The 23,864-nt window shown below is 37.8% G+C and overlaps 1 protein-coding gene across 3 annotated transcripts in view; it reads left to right on the plus strand.

Moving 5' to 3' along the window:
- Nucleotides 1-23,864, plus strand: part of LOC145672967 (scm-like with four MBT domains protein 1) — an 82,071-nt gene that overhangs the window by 53,175 nt on the left and 5,032 nt on the right. For all 3 annotated transcript variants that reach the window (XM_081742233.1, XM_081742234.1, XM_081742235.1), the window contains exons 11-16: nt 3,520-3,660; nt 8,008-8,283; nt 10,829-11,004; nt 12,940-13,107; nt 19,109-19,325; nt 22,450-22,696. In XM_081742233.1, the coding sequence (XP_081598359.1) occupies nt 3,520-3,660; nt 8,008-8,283; nt 10,829-11,004; nt 12,940-13,107; nt 19,109-19,325; nt 22,450-22,696 (1,225 nt within the window). The remainder of the gene's footprint in view (nt 1-3,519; nt 3,661-8,007; nt 8,284-10,828; nt 11,005-12,939; nt 13,108-19,108; nt 19,326-22,449; nt 22,697-23,864) is intronic.

Consider the following 23,864-nt stretch of genomic DNA (forward strand, 5'->3'; position numbering starts at 1 on the left):
AAGTGCAATTTCCGCAAGAGATGTGGGCAGAAATGGCCTCAACAGCGATCTACATTCTTAACAGGACCGGAAAATCTTCACAAAAAGGTGTCAGTCCATATGAACTTTGGAAGAAGAAGAGACCAAGGATTAAGCATATGAGACAGATCGGTTGCAAGTGTTATGTGCACATTCCAGTACAAAAAAGAAGAAAGATGGACAGGAAAGCCAAGCAAGGATATCTCATTGGTTACAATGGAGATGAAGCATATCGAGTCTGGATTAAAGAAGAAAGAAGAGTTATTATCTCCAGAGACGTCATTTTCAAAGAGAGTACACTTGAAGAAACGTCTCGAGAAGAAGTGCAACTACGAACAAGGGACGTTCAGAGTAGAGAACCGGAAGAGATCTCAAAACCTATAGTCAAGCAAGAATCGGCAAAAATGAAAGATGATAAACCGCTAGTGTTTCCCAAGCCGAGTACGGAAGAGAAACTTAATGGTCAGGGCATAGTGTTGCGAGACCGAGCGACTCTGAAGAAACCTGCAAAATACGACGATTATGTGATGGCAGTAGAAGAGTTAGTTAATGACTTAGACAGTCCCAGTTCCTATGACGAAGCCATTCAAAGCAAAGAAAGTTTTGAATGGAAGAAGGCAATGGACAAGGAAATGGAGTCGTTGCGCGAGAATGAGACATGGGAACTATGTGATTTACCGCAAGGAAAAAAGGCAATTCCATGTAAATGGGTGTACAAGGTTAAGAATAACCCAGATGGTAGCATTGAGAAATACAAAGCGAGACTAGTGGCGAAAGGTTTTAGTCAGAAGAAAGACATCGACTACAAGCAGACTTTCAGTCCAGTGGCAAAACTTGGTACAATAAGAGCCATGTTGAGTGTAGCAGCGAATGAGGGACTACATCTACTTCAATTTGACGTATCCACAGCTTTTCTCTATGGAAATCTAGAAGAAGAAATATATATAAAGCAGCCAGAAGGGTACCAAGATGGCTCAGAAAAGGTGTGCAAACTTAAGAGAAGTCTGTACGGATTGAAGCAAGCACCCCGTTGTTGGAACAGACGATTTGGTGATTTCTTGTTTAATCAGGGTTTTAAGAAAAGTGATGCTGATCCATGCCTTTTTATTCGGGAAAGAGATACGGATAAAATTCTCTTAATTCTTTATGTGGATGACGGCCTGGTCGCATTTAGTAATAAAGAAAAAGTTAATGAATTCCTAGCGACGCTGAAAAGCGAATTCAAGATAACTGTTCAAGAAGAGGCTCACTACTTCCTGGGATTGGAAATAGAGAGGCGTGACAATGGCGATATCAAAATACATCAGACAGCATACACCAAAAGACTGCTTCACAAGTTCCATTTTGATGCGTATAGAGCAGTAACAACACCTGTTATTAAAATGAAAACATCTGAAGAAGAAAAGGTAAACAAAGACTATCCTTATCGCAAGGCAGTGGGTTGTTTGATGTATCTCATGCTAGGTACGAGACCAGATATTGCTTACAGTGTGAGTGTGCTTTCAAGAACGCTTGAACATCCTACAGACACTGATGTCATGAGACTAAAACGTGTATTTAGATACATAAGAGGTACTGTTGGGCTAGGAATTGTTTATCAGCATAACAAGAATACAGGTATTCTTGAATGCTTCAGTGATGCTGACTTTGCTGGTTGTGAGAAAACAGGGAAGTCAACCACGGGAGTTCTTGTGCTGTATTCTGGAGGAAGTATAAGTTGGTTGAGTCAACGTCAAAGTATGGTAACGACCTCAACCACAGAAGCTGAATTAGTAGCAGCTACAGAGGCGGCGAAGGAAGTCATCTGGCTAAAACGGCTTTTCCAAGAGCTTACACAGCTGGAAAAGATGCCCGTCATTCAAGTCGATAACAGCGCAGCGGTGAGACTTGCAGAGAACCCGGAATTCCACAAGAGGACCAAACATATTCAGACCAAGCAGTTCTTTATTCGCGAAAAGGTGACTCAAGAAGAATTAGGGGTGAACCAGATCTCAACACAAGAACAGCTGGCAGATTTGCTGACAAAGCCTATCATGAGAAATAGGTTAGCATTACTTTGTAACAAGATAGGCCTTGTAAATTAGAACATAGTTAGTTGTACATTAATTGTATATATATGTAAGTAACTTTGATATTATCCATGTATCATAATATTGACGAAAACTTGTCAACAAGGGAAAGTGTTGCACATACAGATCTTTTTTTTTATGTGCTTTTGTTTATCAAGTTTTCGTTTAGTGACGTCAGGGTGAGTGACGTGTATTACCTTACGCCCTCTAGTGACAATACGTAAGGGCAGTTGTTGTAGCGAGATGCACACACACACAGTTACAGTTCGTGTTATGTATGAGTGCTGTGCGCTGGAAGTTGCTGCTCTGTAGGAAGCAGTCGTATGCAACTATCGTAGAATGCGGTCAACACAGATCGTGTGCTTGTCTAACACAGATCGTGAGTTTAAATAGTAAGTGAAGTGAATATAATTACGTGCTCCGGTGTGATTTTTATAGCTACTGGAAGTTAATACTGCAGGAAGTTGGGACGTGTATAATATTGGACTCCAGCCTGTGCACAGGACTGACTGACAGTGTAAAAATCACGTCGTATCTTCTAGAAGATAGGAAGATCAAGGGGAGCATTACCTGTAAGAGAAGGTTTTTTCTTTTTATCCACGACGACGAACGGAAACCACGTTTGCGGAAATTGAGGTAAGATACTCACGTACTTTATTTAGTTTTTTTTTTTTCCTTTTTGTAAAATTTCCAACAATTATTATTATTATTATTATTATTATTATTTTTATTTTTATTTTTATTTATTTATTTATTTTTTTTTTTGTTCGTTTGTTTGTTTATCCTAAAGTAGGGGTTCTCCAAACTTACGAAGCTTCTAAGCCACCGTGCCGTTTTTAAATCGTACTGTGAGCTACTGACCAAAAGAAATACCAACTTTAAAAAAATGTTGTATTTTTTATTGCCTGCAAACTTACATTTCAAGATTAACCAACCGGAGCGTTAACGTGATCTACCGAAAATGCCCCCGCGAACTACTAGTAGCTCGCGATCGACGGTTTGGTAATCACTGTCCTAAAGGGTAAAGCTGCGTGACGTGCATACTTGTATTAACAGAGAATCACGTAGCACACAAGAAACAAACTTCCTCTAGCATTATATATATAAAGTGTAAATGCTTTTATCATCTGGAACGACACTAACATAAAGAGAGCAAACAATTTCAACAGATGTCCACTTTCTTCGTCCTTGTTTCGTTCAAAAAATCCCTGTGTTGTCAGTATTATCAAGTCGGTATTATCAGTATTACCATACATTTAGTATAATATAGTGAACAATAAGTTTGTATTAATTATTAATTATAAGTTTTACATGTTTACTTCCTTAATTTATCTGTTATTGTGATTGTGTTTTGGTAAATTAGCGTTTGTTAGCTATATCAATTGATAGATATATATATACGTAATACTAATTTTTCTTAACTTATTTTCAGTTTTCACCCAAGTCATATCGTAAGCGCAGATTCCCTTGATATTTTCCCTGTTGGTTGGTGCGAGAGTAATTCCTATCCATTGAAAATTCCTCGATACTACCAAGGTCCTCAGAAGGAGAACGAAGAACGCGAACAGGAAGTGTATGTATTTGCCATAATCTTTATTCCTAACAAGCGTTTCTTTATTCACGTGTGCTTTGTAGTAAAATATCTTTATTCGTTAACCTTATACAGTACTTGTTTTCTTTGTCATTATTACTTTCAGTTGGAAGAAAGAAAAAAAAAAAAACTTTCTGTAGCATTGTGTAAATTATAATTTTATTTCTCAATTTAAGATCAGCTTCTGAAATGTGATTACATAATGTACGTGTATTAGAATTCGTAGATTGAATATTGTATAAAGTTGCTATATATACAGAGTGGACCATTTATTTTGATGTGCCCTTGTAACTATTAAACTAATAGTCAAATATTTAGGTGCATGGCACAAAATTTCAGCGTTTTCTGTCCATTAGTTTAAAAATTACAAGGACATATCAAAATAAATGTGTTATGTGGTCCACCCTGTGCTACCGCTCAAAAGTTTTCGAACACCCCGGAGTTTTATAAGGATTTCCTGTGATCCTATTATTTTGGTACGAGAGGGCCGCGGTGGCTCAGTGGTAGAGCATTCACCTCTGGTGCATGGGGTCCCGAGTTCAAACCCTGCTCCCGCCAAGTGAACTTTGTGGTGGACAAACACCGTGTGCGTGGGTTTTCTCGGGATTCTCCCGTTTCCTCCCACTTTCTTCATTCCACCATTTCATTTATTTCTCATAATCACCGTCTCCTTTAGCCTAATCGGCATAACCGTGGGACGTAAAACTCAAAGATTTTTTTTGTACGAGAACTTCACCACCTTGCATCAGATGTACTCCTGCCTAAAGCATAGAATTTAATGACAGTTGAAATGAGGTCTGAAAGGTACTCCAGATATTATGTCAATTTATGATACTTTTAAGTGAAACCAAAAGAAGACAATTTTATATATATATATATATATATATATATATATATATATATATATATTAATACCCTTGATATATATATACAGGGTATTAATGAACTATACCGACAAACTGGAGGAGGTGATTCCTTACATCAAAATAAGAGAAAAAGTTCATATCGACCTGTGGGGAAAAGTGCATAAGTTTCAGAGCTAGGACTGTCCAAAATTGTGAAAAAAGCCAAATTTCAAGAGGACCTAGTTCGAATTCCAGAAACTATGGATGGTGGTCCTTATCAGCGTGAAGAAAAACACCCATGCTCAATCCAAATTGCGTATTTCATTAATGTTCAATTGGTGTATTCTCTGCAGGGTGAAATTCCCAGACATGCCGTCAACCGAATTTTGAAATATGCTTTGATTTATGATTGGTCCAAAGTAGGCAAATAATAAGCCTTGACAGCAATGAACACGGAATCCTTTGGCGGGATGTCGGAAGTGTCAAGGATCGTCAGCAGCATGGTACCTCGTACTCCGAAAAAGACATGCTGCGATGTTTTTTTTCACTCTTATTAGTGAAGAAAACGTAAAACATTCTGTGACGAAATGCATATCACACGTTATTCCGAACACGAAAATACATGGAGGTGCCAGTTCCTAACAGTTCCGACTTTTCTCCGAAGAATTGGGTGTCCATTGTTGTTAAGGCTTACCTTCTGCCTACTTTGGACCCTCCTTCAAATTAGACTATATCTGAAAACTCTATCGAGAGCATGTCTGCGAATTACATCCTGTGGGGAATACCCTGTATACCTATTGAAAATGGATAAAATATACACTTTTGGATTGTGTATGCGTGACTCCCTTTACGCTGATAAGGACCGCCATCCATCGAACTAGGTCCTCTTGAAATTTCTTTTTCACGATTTTGAACAGCCCTGAAACTATGCACTTTTCGCCATAGGTCCACATGAACTTTTTCTCTTATCATATGAGGAATCATCACCTACAGTTTGTCGGTATATCAACACCCTGTGTGTGTATATGTGTGTATACTGTCATATATATATATATATATATATATATATATATATATATATATATATATATATATATATATATATATATATATATATATATATATATATGACAGTATAAACAAAAGTGTGGAAGGTGAAGTTAATATATATCCTTCACTGCTCAATTGTCACTCAGTGGAAGCGTATATATAATGCTCGTCGTTACTATTTCAATGAGCAACAATGGAGTATACGAAACCATCGTAAGCACTTTTCAAAGTATGTTATTTTTAGCGTTTTAAATCAGTATATCAGCAAGCTATAAAGAACTCCAAAATTTGGAAAGCAACTTTCTCCTTCACATTTTTCTCACTACATTGACTCTACATGTCTGCACTTTCTAAGCCTCACCTTACACACTTATGTTATATTATGCAGTATCTATATCAAGTTGTCTTTTTTAGTTTCAATTTTAATAATTATGATTTGACATATCTGCAGTACTTCTCAGACCTCGATTCAACTTTCGTCAAATTTGATGCTATAGGCAGGAGTACCTTTGATACAGGGCGGTAAAATTCTCGTGCCAAAATAATAGGATCACAGTAGATGCTTACAAAAATCCGGGGTGTTCGTAAACTTTTGAGTGGTACTGTACATACGAAGTGTCTGTAACTACTGCGGTCAAATTCATACAGGTAGTAGAGGAGTCCAATATAAGTATTGTACGGTATGAAACATAAGGTTGAACATTCCTAGTTCAAGCGCCACGCCATCTTGAAGTTTCCGTAATTAGTTTGCACAAGTACTGTACGAAATGAAAGTAGCAAATTGTGTATATTGTGACGATGTAACCTGCTTTGTTCTGGATAACATTACATCAGATTTATGAAGGTTTAATATAAACACACCACTCTTTTATTTTGTGTAACATTATATTAGATTGCTTAAGTTTTAGTACAAACACGTACGTATCCACACTCCACAATAACTGTTCAAAGTGGCAACCACCAACCTCAATACATGTATCATAATGCTTCTATGAAATTTTGCCTCACTCTCTGAATGCCCGGTGTCTTGTTGCACAATCAATCAAGAGGCAGCTAGGACCTTTTCAGCTTTTACCTCTTTCCATTTTTAACTTATGGCTTAGGACTTTTGATACACTCTGTATACAGGGTGGACCATTTATCTTGATCCTTGTAACTTTTAAACTAATACACTAAAACGTTCAAATTATGTACCATGCATATATCGATAAGGGAACATTATCTGGTGTACTCTATGATACCACAAGGTTAATAATGGTGCCAACCGTACATAAAGATATAGTTTTTTTAAATGGCACTACGTCAGTTTATTACACATTTCGGATCTACAAAAGTGTTTTCTGTATACCAAATGTATCACAAATATTAAAAATAAAAAATCAAAATTAATGCAATACGGTGAACCAAGTGAGAAAAGGGTTCGGTGTGAGGAGTGAGTGAAGACCAATACAAAAAAAAGGTCAATGTGTCTTACGACGGACATTCTGGGAGAAGTAACGCCAGAAAACTCTTAGATTTCTTTTTTCCGTTTCAACCCACTAGTTTCTGTGTTTTCTTTCTATTAGAATAATGGAGAAGATTTCGCTTTTTCAACAACGTATTTTACAGGCTTTTAAATATCGCAATACAGTGTCTGTGGCACCCACCTTTTTTTCAGATCACCGTAATATACCTGAAGTTTTTATTGGAAATATCCAAGTCGGTTCCGCTACACACCGTGATGCAGCAATGTAATACGAGGAGAACACCGAATCAAAAACTTCGACTAGATTAAAAAAAAAAAAAAAAAAAAAAAAAAAGCGACGCATGTGATCGTTAACATGAGATTAGTTCGCACACAGAACAACAGTGCTGCCACCACTGCTGCTTGTTCGAGTCGGATGTGTTTGATCCTAAATTATCAGAAGTTATGCACATCATCGTCGCTTACGTTGAGAGATCTTGAGATCCGAAACTGTTTCTTTATTGTTAACACTTCAGGCATTTTAGATATTTAAGAAGCAGCATTCAACCGGAAAGCGACAGAATCTTTAGGCTTTTTCTTCAGCCTTCTAATACGCAATTATAAAGAGATTTTTGTCACTAAGAGTGCAATGCACATTATATACGAGCTCCTGTATCTTGATTGAACCCCTGCGTTCAGTTCGTGTGTGTTCAAGTCTATTCCTTCGTTCAGGATACAAAAGGTATATGCGCATTAAATACGACAGTTCTTATGTAATTAAAATACCTGTATTTTACATTTAAGAATACAGCAAAATTTCATATGTAATATCCTATTTTCAACATTAATCACGATTTAACAGACTTTTGATTTTACGGGCACTTTTCTGCCCCAATTAGTCTGGTAAATGGGGGTTAACTATACGTTAAGAACACACAGTTTAACATGTGACTAATAATAGTTCATCTTTGTTTTATTTTCTTATTTCAGGGTGGAGAGAAAAGAAGTGCCTCCGGAAAATCCGCAGAAATCGTTCTGGTGTCCGAAAATCTATTTCAATCACAAATGTTTCTCAGGTCCTTTTCTCAGTAAAGGCAAATTAGCTCAATTGCCGAAGGCTGTGGGTCCAGGACCCGTTACATTAGTGATGCGAGAGGTATTATCAATGCTCATAAGTGTTGCCTACAAGTCCAGCAGGGTGCTTAAAGAGTTGCAGTGTGATGGAAAGACTTCACCAGGCACTCATCTTGAAGTTCTTAAAGCAAAGTGAGTATTAACTCTTTAACTACATTTTAAATTTTAAACATCCACGACTCGATCTGTTTCTTCATTAAGAAATTGAAAAATTAATCAGTACAGAAACCGAAGCCCGCTATTAGATTCTTAGTGGCTTTTTTTACTCACCTTATTATCCTTCTATGACATTGGCTTACCTTATTGTCTTTTTCATAGATTTTCTAGCCAAACACATTTTGAAGTGGGTTTCGCGTGCTGTAGTGATGAAGTATATCCTACACCCGGGCCCGTATTTAGGTAAGTGCTATTCTGTGCTCAAGCACAAAGCGGCAGAATTTAGAGGCGGCAAATGTTGGATTTAAAAAAAAAAAAAAAAAAAAAATTCACAATAAAGTAAAATTTAAAACTAGCAACCCGCAGAGTCCACGCAAGCGCGAGAAAATATGTTAACGTGTTTAGTTCGCTCTATTACAGTAGTTACTAATTAGCTAGCTAATCTGATTATTTTTAAAATGTTATTCTCTCCCACTCCCACTCCAAGGGGTGAAGATGAACTTGAACATCATGAAAACTGATACCGTTAAACTCAGCGACCTCGAAAACAATGAATTCAGGACTGATATATATGTCGTTTTCGATTACTTTTAAAATCTCGCCCCCACCCTGGGACATCATCATGGAAGATCTAGATTATTCAAACTTACGTTGTAACTTTTGTAACTTGTAATGCCTAAACTGCTACTCAACAAGAGCTGTTGCAAAATCACGGCTTGTTTCCTTGTTTGAGACATAAGTTTGTGCCAAGGGGGGGGGGGGGTTATTAAGAGCATAGGGGCGCACAATATATAAATACGGGCCTGTCTATATCTCAGTATTTATGTGGAGAAAAACCAGTGAATGGATGTCGTGTAAAATTGTGTGTACTAATTAGATCTCACTATAAGAAAAAAAATTGGAAAACATTGGTCTGTACTCTGTATATTTTGTTTCTTGTTAAGAATAAGAGACGGCTCTTCGAAAGAGCAAAATCTGGGTTTCCTTCAGTTAGGTATATATTTGATATATTTGGTCTAGGAATTAATTCGTGCGGGTGGACAAGAGATGGCGCAACGAACGGAGCGTCCCACAGTTCCGTGTATCAACACATGTGTTGCAAACCCCTGTCATCGCGTATCGTTCGTAGTATAGGGCAGTGGATTAAAGCGTCAACAACACCAGTTTGTAGTTAAGTGAACATGGCGCAATTTGTGCCTGATAAAGTGTTTTTGCGGGGTGTCCTGCTGCATTACTTTAACATGCAGAAAAGTGCGACTGAAAGTCATCGTATTTTGGTGGAAGTGTATGGTGACCATGCTCTAGCTGAGCGAACGTGTCAGAAGTGGTTTGCACGGTTTAGAAGTGGTGATTTCGGCTTGGCAGACCAAGAGCGAGCTGGACAGCCAAAAAAATTTCAAGACGAAGAATTGACAGCATTGCTCGAGCAGGATTCGTGTCAAACGCAGGAACAACTTGCAGCAGCATTAGGCGTTGATCAAACAACAGTCTCCAAACGCTTGAAAGCCATGGGAATGATTCAAAAGATGTCACATTGGGTTCCACATGAATTGAAAGACAGAGACGTTGAAAGACGAAAAACCATTTGCGAATTGCTGCTTCAACGACAGAGCAGAAAGGGGTTTCTGCATCGAATTATTACGGGTGATGAGAAGTAGATCCATTACGAGAACCCTAAACGAAAAAAGGCCTGGGTGAAACCAGGTGAACCAGGTCCATCACAACCAAAACGAGATATTCACTGTGCAAAAGTTATGCTGTGCATATGGTGGGATATGAAAGGTGTGGTGTACTATGAGCTGCTGCAACCGGGTGAAACTATGAATGGAGAACGTTATCGACGACAATTAATGCGTTTGAAGCAAGCTCTGGCCAGAACACGACCAGAATGGGAGAACAGACATGATAAACTTATTGTTCAACATGATAACGCTCGCCCACATGTCGCAAAACCGGTCAAAACCTATTTAGAAAATGTTGGATGGGAAGTTTTACCCCACCCGCCGTATTCACCAGACGTTGCTCCTTCGGACTACTACTTGTTCGATTGCATGAACAACGATTTGATTGGACAGCGGTTTACTTCTTCAGAAGATATCGAAACATGGGTCTCTGACTGGATCGCTTCCAAGGATGAGGACTTCTTTCGCCACGGAATCCGTACATTGCCTGACAGATGGGCGAAAGTGGTGGCTAGCGATGGACAATATTTTTCTTAAGGTATTTATGTATTTTGTGTTTGTACTACAGCTTCAATGTGTGCGTACCAACCGCACGAATTAATTCCTAGACCAAATATATTAAGTTAGTTTCCATTTCTAGTGACTTCCTCAATATTTGAAGGTGTCTTTCCTTCGTTGCCATTCTAAAATAATTTTCTTAGGACTAACCAGAAGCGAAACTTTTCATCCGTCATGTCAATTCAACATTTGTTCCCTTATTCGGTTAAATGTTAGTTTTTCGTGTTTTTTGTTTCTTCCTACACACATGAACTAAAGCAGCTTGTTTCTTCCTTTTCTAGGTATAAAATGAACAGCTACCGCGCAAGTGTAGCGATCGTCACATCTGCGTACAAAGTTCCAGGCTTTTGCAAAGAGATTTGCCAAAAATTACAGTGCTGTCCATATTTATTTGGACCGGAATTAGTAGGAGAAAAGTGTCCTGAAGAATGTGGAGTTATGTCGAAAACAAAATTCAGTAAGATCTTTATTTCTTTTTTAAGATATTTTAAGTATGACATGCCAATTTCTTTCTTCTATGTATATTTGGGTTAAGAAACTATAATGTATGTGTTTATAAAAAAAGACCAAAAATAAAGTTGATAAAATATATTCTGTTGGCGCCCTTCATACATATATATATGTAGATATTTCTAGAAATTACCGCCACGTATGAAGGATGACGACTCTGGGCGAGCACACTGTCCGAGGAAGGGGAAAGGAAGCTCCCTGGGACCTGTATGTTGAGTACCATCCCGGCATTTGGCTGGAGTGAATGAAGATAAAAAACTCATTCAGAATGGCTGGCCTTCAGAAAACTATTGCACCTTTTCGACCAGGAATCGAATCCAGGATTGCTCGCACCAAAGGCGAGAGGGTAAGCGACTACGCTAGTGGGGCCGCTGTTGGCGCCATTCAATTGTCCGTATACCAGCTTTACAACCTAAACTAAATTTGAAGAGATTTACTAGACTATAAGGAAAATGAATATATACTAATCCATGTGAATAGTACCAGTAATAGTAAATTAAAATTCTCACACATATTAGAATATACAAAAACACAAAACCTGGAATCTGTTTCCAGACACCCCTCATCTTTTTCTAAGCCCATCTATAGGTAAACATAATTTGTGAGTACACAAAAACTGTATGAGATTGTCTGAAGGAGTTTTCATTAAACCATAAATTAGTAAGAGAAAGAAATCAAACTACTTATTCCATCACTTTTATTAGTAGCCGCGGCGTCTCAATGGTAGAATATTCACCTCCTAGTGTGTGATGTCCCTAATTTGATCCCAGCTCGTGCCAAGTGACATTGTGATAGACAAACTTCGTGTGCACGGGTTTTCTCGGCGTTACCTCTTTCTTCATTCCGCCATTTTATTTCATTTTCATCATCACCGTCTTCTTTAGCCTACACAGCATAACCGTAGGACGTAAAACTGAAAGATCAATATTTTCGATCACTTTTATTCTACAGAATGAACGAGTTGAAAATTTGTGACATCACGTCTTTTATTTAGGTATAAATTTTCTTCAGTGACTTCATTAGAAAGATCTTCCTTTCTTTTAAAGAACAAGTTCGAAATTCTTTAAAATATTTGGTGTATCAGAAGTCCAGAACGGGAGGCAAACTCCATTATGAGCAGAGATTAAAAAAAAAAAAAAAAAAAAAAAAAAAAAAACCGGAATAAGAGAAAAGTTGTTGAAATTAGATTATTTTCAATCTAAAACGGTGAATTTTTTCAGTCGCACGAGCTATTGAGCTATTTGGGCACCACACTAGCAAGGCGCCCTTTGTTAAACGAAAAAGCAACGTTTCTAGTTCAACAGGCTATTCGAACAGAACATAAGGGTACGCAAAAATGATACGGAGAACGTGGACATTGTTGTGTGAGGGAAGTTAAGTAATGCTGTATTGCTAATATGGTGAGGACCCAAGCGAAGAGCCTGCTGAACTCGCAGCATTTTTTATCAAACATAGGGTGCCTTATAAGTGTGGAGCCCAAACGGCTGGTCCGATTGGAAAAAATCCCACTATTTTAGATTGAAAACTACCTATTTCCAAAAACATCTTTCCATTTTTTCGTATCTTTATTCATAATAGTTGGCGTATGACCCCTGACTTTTGATACGACCTACATATTATATATAATATTTTAACTTGTATGTTCAACGGGTGTGTGAAATTGGTACTTAGTTTCAAGTTCTTTTCGTAAATAATGTGTCATTCAAGACGTCTGTACCTTACCTTGACAGCTGGATTTAAGAAATATTTCTATATTGTGTATTGAGAATTATTAGATTGTTTTCTTAATGTTACATTTGATTGGTGCTCTGCGTTTCAAACAAAATTAAACATTAAGTTATAATTGTGTGCATATAATATAAATCCATTGATTTGCCTTCAGCACAATATTGGATGCAGGGTAAACGAAAAATCGGACGTCCTAAAGGTGAAACGAGCAATCTAGTTCCAAAGCCAAGGAAGAAGAGGGGACGAAAGCGACTGTTTACGAACACCAAAACAAAGAACCCCGATGGCACTGAAGGCCCTGACTCACAGTCTGTTATTGGAGGTAAGTATAATTGAAGAAAACGAAGAAAGTATTCAATAAGATGTTTGAAGTGCCTTTGGTAGTGGTTTAATAAAAGGGTTATTCCGGTTTATGTGGAGAGATTTAATCACGAAATTTGAATGGTTGTGCTTTTCCGAAGGTAATGTAATGTTAATAGGCCTCATCACGGTGAAATTAAAATACCGCTAATTTTACAGTAATTATATTATATCTTCAAACAGATAAAAGATAATTGAAATGTTTAACAAGAACGCCCTAGACAATATTATTTTACATGAGATACCGTTATCACGACTCACTTATCTACTTTCGATTTCCTGCCATTTAAAAAATCGGCATTTATTTTCGCGTTTCTAAATAGCTCCTAACGGAAGGCTATTAAGTGACTCGTGATAACGCTACCTCATGCAAAATAATATTGTCTAGGGCGCTCTTGTTCCACATTTCAATTATCTTTTATCTGTTTGAAGATACCATATAATTACTGTAAAATTAGCGGTATTTTAATTCCACCGTGATGAGGCCTATTAACTAAAGACACTCATCTTAAGCCTCCGTTCAATGGAAATTTGCATATAATTTGGAAAGCTCTCTGCCCTCATCCTCAGTACCTACGAAAATAACTTACCTTGATATAGAAATCATATGTTAAAGTACCTTCTTAGTTGTGGAAACTCGCTCTCTCTCTCTCTCTGGGGCCACGGTGACTCAGTAATAGGGCGTTCACCTCTGGTACATAGGGTCCTTGGTTCTATCCTTGCTCGCGTCAAGTCAGCTTTGTGGTGGACAAACACCATGCACAGTGTGCATGGGTTTTCTCGGGGTTCTCCTGTTTCCTCCCACTTTCTTCATTCTATCTTTTCATTCATTTCTCATCATCGCCGTCTCCTTTAGCCTAGCCGATATAACCGTGGAGCGTAAAACTTTGAGATTTAACTTTTTAGCTTTTTCGTGGCTAAGCGGTTAACGTACGCGCCCTAGGCGTGGAAACGCGGGTTTGATTCCCGGTGGGAGCTCGTGGTTCGAATTCAGTGTTAATCAGTAGGTCCCGTCTCATAACCTTGCTGATGAAAGTGACGTTAAACTCAACAACAACTCTCTCTTCCCCCCCTCTCTCTCTCTTTCTTTCTTTCTTTCTTTCTTCCTTTCTTTCTTTCTGTCTGTCTGCCTGTCTGTGTACTGTATAAAATGTGTAACTTCATAAATCTTCTGTCATTAAAACATGAACTAGAGCCTTTCAAGTTATATATCTACCTTTGCACATGAATCGTTGAGTGAAGGCTTTTTCCTCCCGCTCTTAGCGTAGTGTAGAAAGTAAGAAGCAGTACAGATTGCTTCCACTATTGTCAACTGCGAACATCACCTAGAAAAAGTTTACATACCAAGTTTCGTCTTCGCAACATGGTAATTCGAGAGATATTTTTTTTTAAATATAAATTCTAAACCATCTCTTCCCCTCTGAAGTCCTCATCCTCCTCTTAGGATACGAACCAAAAAGTTCTATGCACCCTACAGTCTCTTCCAAACGATGGTCTTTTCGATAAAATCGCATTGAAATATGCCAAGTTAACAGTGTACATTTGTATATCAGGCAAACACACATTCATTTTTATATAGAAGATGAAAAACAGATCTAGTTGAGGGATCCACAGATGTGGAAACATTTTTCTCAGCTTTACACAACTTGTTGGCCCTTGAACCGACTAATGTTCCTCACTTACATGCTTCTTTAACCTACTAGGAAAAGTTAAGGAACGTAGTTATTTTATTTCAGTAGTGTGTATGAGAACCGAAAAGAAATGAATTGTTCAGGTTTTTGATTTCCGACAAGGAAGCTTAACTGTAACACATCTGGTGTACGGAATGTTTGGAAACAGCACCAAAAACTTTGGGAAATGAATCCTCAAGACAAGAATATGAATGAATGATATATATATATATATAGATAGATAGATAGATAGATAGATATACTGCCAGAAAATAAAATTGCAACACCAAGGAATTGCTTTCCAATCTGAACCACATTTATTCCAAATACTGTACATGGTACGAATATGAAATGATTACAATATTAGCTCCTTCAGTACATTGTTTTGTGAACGGCACGTCTATCATCACACTATCACCACCAATTTAGTACCTTGTATACCCTCCATGAACTGCAATACAGGCACGGATTCTTGCATGCATTCGATCATAGAGATGACGGATACAGTCTTGCGGTACATTTTGCCATGCCTGCTCGATCTGGTCGCGCAAATCAGCATCAGTTGTAGGTGGACGTGGAGCAGTTGTCAGTTTTCGACACATAATGTCCCATACATGTTCGATAGGAAACAAATCTGGGGAGCGTGCTGGCCAGGAAAGTCGGAACACACCTTGCAGAGCACGTTCTGTTGCACAGGCAGTATGTGACCGGGCATTGTCTTACTGAAAGAGTACAGAACCCTCCTGTTCAAGAAGGCAGTAAAATCGGTTCTACTACCTGTTGCACGTAAGAGGTGCTTGTCAGTGTCACATTCACAAACACTAAGGGTGAGCGAGAGTTGTAGCTGATCGCGCCCCACACCATAACACCAGTGCGTGCGTGCAAGACACAGTGGTCCCACCCCACTGTGTCTTGCACGCACGCACTGTGGGAGCAGACGCTCTCCAGGTCGACGTCGCACTCGCAGTCTACTTTCACTTGCATATAGAGAGAATCGGCTTTCATCGCTGAACACAACGGAACACCACTCCCTCCTCCAGGTGCTCCTTTGCTGACACCAGGCCGACCGTGTACGGCAATGATGTGGCATCAGTGGCAGATAGGCAATTGGTGTGTATGTCCGAAGTCCTGCGTCTACTAATCTGTTCCCAATAGTGCGTGTGGAAACTTCAGGGGTCACATTTGCTCGAATGTTGGACGTGGTAGCTGTGTGGTCAGCCAATGCCGCCCTCACAATGCGTCGATCTTGGCGCACATACGTGGTACGAGGACGTCCAGAACCTTCTCTGCGGGTATGGGAATGGGTTGCTATCCATCGCTGCCAACACTGTTGCACCACAGATGCATCACGGCCAACGTGGTTGCCGATTCGAAGCAAGGACCAACCAGCCTCTCTAGTGCCTACAATACGACCCCGTTCGAACTCACTCATTTCACTGTATGGAGCACGATTGCGTCATCGTGGCATGTTGTCTTGCTTGTGTGTACTGTGTGAGTCACTTTCATGCACCTGCTGATCTTCGGCCTCTGCTAATTCACAACACAGACTCTGCAAAGATGGCTCAAATGTCCCTCTGTGGCGCTGCCATCTGTTGGCCGAAACTGTTACACAGTTAATCATCTACTTCACTATCACCAAAGAACCCAATACTGGAAGCACATCAATCTCCCTCATATTTTACAGGGTGTTGCAATTTTATTTTCCGGCAGTATATATACATTGAGCAACGGGGGTACATACATGCTTCATTTCAGAACCATAGCTAGCGTAAAATTGGTCAGAACGATAAAAATAAAGGGTGACAACTCGAGAACGAAAGGACGGATCAAGGTCAAGTGAGAGTACACAGAGATTATTTTGAGATTCCATTAATAGACTGAAATAGTGATGTCGTCATTTCCTTTCCGTTACCATGGTGATCGCCATGTCTTTTTCTATACAAGCGCATGAAGCGAATGGTGTATTTTAAAGTATAGTACAAACAAGGACTGCGGATGTAAAATTGTAAAATGTTTTAACGGCTATAAAGTTGGTGGGAAAGGGTGCAGATTTAGAATATGGAAATGCGTTTAGAAAACTACGAATAAAATCAAGAAAATTCAAAAAGAAAGAGTAATATGTAAAAAACTTATTTGTAAAAGCGCCATATTTCTAAGTGATAAGGTAGAAATCAAATAATTAATGTAAACGTCATTGTCATGTAATCCACCTTAAGAAGCAATTATACACAATATAAATTCCCTAACGTGCAGATTGACAAGCTGTCCGCACACGGAAAATGTAAAAATATATGTAGGTAAGTGGATATAGGTAAGAGCTTTTCTTATATTCTCTATCAACTTTTTTTAAAGCATTTAGAAACACTACAATAAGAAAACATCAAATTACGAATGGTTGAGCATATATTCTAACAACTGTTAAACATTAATCCTGTTCACGTATGCAATGTTATGATACTTATATTAATGAATCAAAAAATTTCCAGAATTACTTAAGGTTAATAGCTGATTATGAACGAGATGAGTACATTTGTTTTCTCTTTTTCTATATTTCTTTTTTGTTCCATTGATTAGAAATATTTAAAAAGAAACAAATATTTAATTCACTCTAATGTTTGCAACTCCTAAATATTTCATCACTCTTTCCGCTTTGCATTTAGATCCTTTTAGTATTTAAGCTACTTGTTGTTTAGAAAGTAAAATGGCGATCACCATGGCAACGAAAAGGATGTGACGTCACACTATTTCAGTCTATAGGGGCAGCAGGGTTAGCCTCAAAGCTATAGAAGAATATTCATGATGTCTTCTAGAAAGGCAAAAAAGATAATGGACTGAAACTGGAACATGAATCGTCCAGTTTCAAAACCAATTTTGTTTATTTATATCAAATCCCAGAAACTGAGAAAAACTATAGGATTGATACGTTTTGTTTCGGGGATGTTCAAGTTTCTCACCTGAACACACTGAAGTATTCTCAGTTCTATGAAACATGCAGATCCTACATTTTTTTCCTAAGTTTTTCTAGGATTTGCTGTAAATGGACAAGAACAGTTTTGGAACCGGGCGACTCACATATTCCATACCTGCTGCTACTTTAATGGAATCAAAGTTTAAAATAACAAATATGTTCTTTTACTCGATGTTCAAGAGTTGTGACCGTTTTTATATCATTCCGAACAATTTATCAACGGGTTATAATTCCAAAATGATACACTTGTTCATGTTCAGTGAATAATAATAATAATTATATATCTATACAGGGTGGTAAGAAACTATTTGAACAAACTTCGGGAGCTGATTCCCGACATCGAAACCAGCAAAAAACTTCTCTGGAACTTTGGTCAGTGAGGGATAGTTTCGGCGATATAAGGTGTCGAGATCGTGGAAAAATGAACTTCAGAGGGCTGTAATTAAAAAAACAACGCAACGTAGAAAGTGCGGTATAGAACATGACACTCGAAGTCATATCTGCTCGATTGAAAAATGTATGTTTCAAACCTCCGCAAGATGTATGCGAGGGATTCTCCAAAGGAACATAGGGATTACTTGTCAGGTTATAGGGAATCCATAAGTTCCTTTGGGGAATACTTTATTTAGGAACTAATATGTACCCTATTTAAATATCCAAGTTTCAAAATCCTGCGGTACTTCCGCAACAATTTCTATAGAGGTAGTTGGTGAGTACTTCACATTATATGCCCGTAACCAAACTGCCTCTATAAAAATTGTTGCTTGAGTACCTTAGGATTCTAAAACATATATTTTTGGATAGCATCTAAGTGAAGTCTTGACCCTACTAAGATGGGTCACACAGTTTTGGAGCTATGGACCTTAAAATTAGTTTTTTTTTTTTTTCTTTTCTTTTCTTTTCTTTTCTTCAAGTTTTCGGCAGCCTATAATTCCGAAAGGAAGCATTTGTGCACCCAAATTGATCTATACTTTTCGTCTTATCTTGATGTCAGAAATCTTCTCCCAAACGTTGTTGGTGTTGTTTTGAAATACCATATATATATATATATATATATATATATATATATATATATATATATATATATATATATATATATATATATATAGATATATAGATATAGATATAGATATAGATGTATATATAATATCGTCAGGTTTTCGTGTGAGGATTCATTCATCAAAGTTTTAGTTTTGGTGTTATATCCAAACACCCTGTATATCTTGAGTCCTGAATTCTGTTTGAGGTTTAATAGTTGCTGAGTAATATTCAATAGTAGATTTTGCTAACTTTTAAAGCTGTTCTTTCCCTGTTGTTTCTTTCAGATAACGAGAGTGATGGCAGTCGTGATTCACGAAGTGCAGAAGTTTTGCCTGAAAACTCTCCCACAAGTTTGAAGCGAAAATATAAGAAAAAAGAATTCCCAAGAACGGAAATGAAGACTAGGGGAGCCAAATTGCCGAATTTTGCTCTTCAGATGCGCGCTCGGCATTGGACGAGGAAATGGTCTTCGACAAGTAATTCATTACCACCCGCTAGAAGGTACGAAGCTTGCATTACATAAAGTTTTACTAAAGTGATTTTAAGAGAAAAATAAAAAGTAGTGCATAGTTTAGTAGTTTCCAGGACATAGTACAGTCATTTCCAACTAACGGTTGTATGATGTCGGGGCACGGTTTCACAATGTGCAATAATCTGATTTTGAACTTGTTATCGTAATTTTTTTCACTTGTACCCTTACAACATATTTTTACGGCTGTGAAAACAGAATTATTTAATAATTTAGACTGCACAAAATTTTAAAGGCTCTATATCAAGTATTGAAGTAGTAGAGAAATGTAGATAAATAATAGTGTGCAAGGTGTGCTAGACGCGGAGTCCTATATTTTGCTGTAATCACATCCGCCTTAAATTTATTCGAAGAGTCCTGTATATGTACAGGTAAAATGCTGATTGTTCTTTAAAAATTAAAAATTAAAAAAAAAAAAAAAAAAAACTGTGCCAAGCGTACACCACGTAAAGGAGTTTGGTATGTGGTAGTAGGTTTGTGATACTTGTGGTTTTAGTAGAGAGAGTAGAGTCTAGATGGAATATATTCTTGGAACGCTTAATAGCTTGCAGGAAATCATTTGATATATATGTTACCGTTTTTGCTCTATAGTGATCCGGTTTGACTATTACCTCCACAAAGAAGCTCGATTCCTCACTTCTGATCTAGTACATCGTGGCCAAAATTGATGCTGATCCTTTAAATAGTTCTTGAGATTTTTTTGTCCCGGGCAGACGGACGGACACACGTACAGACATAAAAGGGTTCTGGTAAACCAAATTCCTTAAGTAACCATGATCATAGGTATTCTGCTATTATTGGCAGGTCACTTACCGAAACTGAGAAGCTTCCATTCTCCACAGTCTTCCGGTAATCTCTTCGTGTTCACGTACAATTTTTCTGGATTTGATATCATCCATCAATTGTAATCTCCTTTGCCCCTCGCTATCTTTCCTGCCACTATAACTCTCTAGCACCTCCCTCATAATATAGCTTCTTCTTAGCCAATGATCCAAACAGTTTCTCTCTCTTCTTTAATAATACCTAAAATTGTTTTCTTCTTCCCCACCATTTCTAACACCCTCTCGTTCGTTTTTCGCTCGAGCCAGCCATGCGTTCACGAAAATAAATTCATATTGTAGGCAGGATCGGATTTAGATCCGACAATACGTCTTTACCAAAATTTAAACTCCTCCTGATAGCGTGTATGTATTTTTAATAAATCGTAATAAACGGTACACTTGGATAGCTACGAGCAAGAACACACTTAAGAAACTTAATGTAGACAATTAGCTTTCGATACTGAACTCCTCGCTATCAAAGTAGAAATAAGTAAAGCATATATGATTTAAATCTTTTATTGTGTGTAAGTATTCAGCTTTCAAGTAAGTACAGAAAATTTGGAAACTTTAACTAGCGTATAACGGGGAAAAATGTCCGATTGAGCCGAATAAAATGAGATGGGTGAGTATAAACCCTCATGCGTAGTTTTTGACAAAACAAAAAAAAAAAACTTTTCTAAATATAAATCTAAAAATTTATGCTGCATGTTAACCTTACTATTAATGTATATCGTGAGCAAGGTTTTCAGTATAACACCAGCAAATGACAGTGCACAGACCAAAATTATAATTTAACTTCTGAATTTTAAAGTCGTTCGTTGTCAATATTTTTTTACTTTTTATTCCACTGAACAGACTGTTTATTTATATACGAGGAGTAGTCAAAAAGTAAGGTTACAAAGCCTTCAGTGAGACGTATATTATTCATACAACCAATGCAGCTAACAGATAATACATACATTAGGTTAATTTTCGGCGTAGCCTCCACATGAGTTGAGGCACGTGTCGCGTCGTGGGATGAGTTTAAAGATTCCCTCCTGGTAAAAATCATGTCTTTGCGTTTTCAGTCATGTAGTCACGAAGTGTTTTATCACCTCGTCTGAAGCGAAGCGACGGTCTCCTAGGTGCTTCTTCAAATGTGGGAACAGGTGAAAATCGCTTGGAGCGAGGTCTAGGCTGTAGGGAAGATGGTCGATGATGTCCCAGCCTAACTGCTTCAACGGCGTGGTGGTCTCTACCAGCCGCAAACTTTCGACATCATTCTGCGACATGCTGCCGAGGTATTACAGTATCTCCGTAAACCTCTACCAGCTGCCGGTTGGCGGTTACATGTTTCGCCCACAGAAATCAAATAATTGAGCGAATTTCTTCGAAACTAGTTGCCATTTTGTTTACTTACAGCTAGCGCCGCAGGTGGCAGGTGGAAGAAATTCCAGAAATATCGGCCTTTCAACCTTAGTTTCTGATCCTCCCTCGTAAATGGTAAAAGCAAAATTAAAATACGCTGTTAACTAGTAAATTGTATCTATTGTTCTTTCTAACGATCACATACACTCCTAACAGTGACACCTATTCCTAAAAGTGGCAGACAGTACTTGCAAGCATGTGCAGGGTTCCCACATTCTGGAAAATCAGGGAAATGAAAACATGTGAGGGAAATCATGCATTTTGCGTAAAATGTCATGGAAAGTCAGGGAACGTAAATGTGCAAGTGTAACATTCTTTTTTCAATCTAACATTGTTTCCTCTCTATCAGTTAAGCAGATTGACATGTGAAGAGAACCACAAGGATACAGCATTCCCATGATGACAGTGATGCAGTGTTGCTCTCTTGTGCTGAGGGAGTGAAGTACTCGTGTGTGTGTGTGTGTGTGTATATATATATATATATATATATGAGTGAGTGAGTGAGTGAGTGAATGAGAGAGAGAAACAAAGATGGGGATAATTGATCATGTGAATGGTAATTAAAGAAGTGCGTTGGACGGCTATGGGAATGGAGGAGGCCGTTAAAAATGTGTATTATAGAACTTATCCCAAATCTTCCCATGTATATTCAAGAATTTGTGTTAGGGAATGTCAGGAAGATCGATCTTCACTTTTTTCTGTGGGAACCCTGCATGCGATTTGCTTTTTTTTTATATTTATTTATTTATTATAATGAACGTGATCAATGTTTCGAAAACAAACGGCAGCACAGCATATATTTATTATTATTATTATTATTATTATTATTATTATTATTATTATTATTATTATTATCTTCCTTTGACAGCCTACTAAAGAAGCCAGTGATTGGGACAAGAGTAAAGACCGTGGCGCAGCCTCTTCATCCAGTGCAACCTGTTGCCAAACCAAAATGCCTCACCATAGAAGAAACACGACCCTTTTTAGACCTGCAACCGTTATCTCAGGCTGTGAAATTAGAGACGAATCCTGTTCATTGGTCAGTGAAGGAGGTCATGCGGTACTTGAAACAAACTGAAGATTGTAGCCATCTTGCGAAAAAAGTTAAGGAAGAGGTAAGGGTTAACAAAAAGATATATATATATATACTAAATTATTGTTTCTTACAATGAAATTAGTCAGTGATTTTATTCTTTCATCATATTGATGGAGTCTTTATGTCGTTTCATTAGCTACGGAGGTAATAAGGGACTATTGCTGTCGCAGATTCACTGGATTGTCTTACAGTGTGTTTCTTATACAAGGTAAGTCATGATGAACCTGATTTCAGAAATCTATTATGTGAAATCTAATTAAACGTATGTTATTGTGAGCCTTGTGCTTAAAAAAAAAAAAAAAAAAAAAAAAAAAAAAAAAAAAAAAGGAAACTTATCAAAGTTTTGTTCACATATATCACAAGTTTTCTATGCGAGCACCTCGCGTAATACGGCACATATCAAACCGATAGTGTATCTCCTGCGAGACCTTTTGTAGCGTGTTGCGCTCAATATAAGCAGTTCATTTCAAGCTTGCTGCTGACTTAGCGGTAGAAAGTGGAAACTAAACCTTGAAACTTAGTCTTCTGAAGTGCATGTCTCACGTAACATATGTTTATTCAGGGTGTCTATCGGTCACGAATGTCACGAAACAGTTACGAAATCAGAAAATGATCATGAAAGTCACGAAATTTAGTTGTTTGTTTTTGTGTGTGTGTGTGTGTGTGTGTGTGTGTGTGTGTGTGTGTGTGTGTGTGTGTGTGTGTGTGTGTGTGTGTGTGTGTGTGTGTGTGTGTGTGTGTGTGTGTGTGTGTGTGTGTGTGTGTGTGTGTGTGTGTGTGTGTGTGTGTGTGTGTGTGTGTGTGTGTGTGTGTGTGTTCAAATGTAAGTGCAGATTAGAAAATTTTGTTCTATAAAACGTCAAAGTTCACGATCAAAAATGTCTATGGTCGGCTTTAGACACTGCCAAATCGCAAGCAAAGTATGTTTTAATCGCATGGATGAAAATTCGGCCTAATTCGCTCTTGAAAATATTAGGCAATTTTATGATTAGGCAAAGAAATGGTCACGAAATTTCATTTTGGAATTTTAGTAGACACCTTGTTATTAGATTTCACAGAATAAATGTTTCCAATCAGGTCCATCATTTTTACTTGCCCTGGATATAATATAGTTTTGAATTGAATGGTAAATAGTTTGGCCAAAATTAATAGAAATAAATAAATAGTTCGAAAGCTTCTCATTTTAG

Source organism: Thermobia domestica, chromosome 16, assembly GCF_964235325.1.
Source record: "Thermobia domestica chromosome 16, izTheDome1.hap1.1, whole genome shotgun sequence".
NCBI lineage: Eukaryota > Metazoa > Arthropoda > Insecta > Zygentoma > Lepismatidae > Thermobia > Thermobia domestica.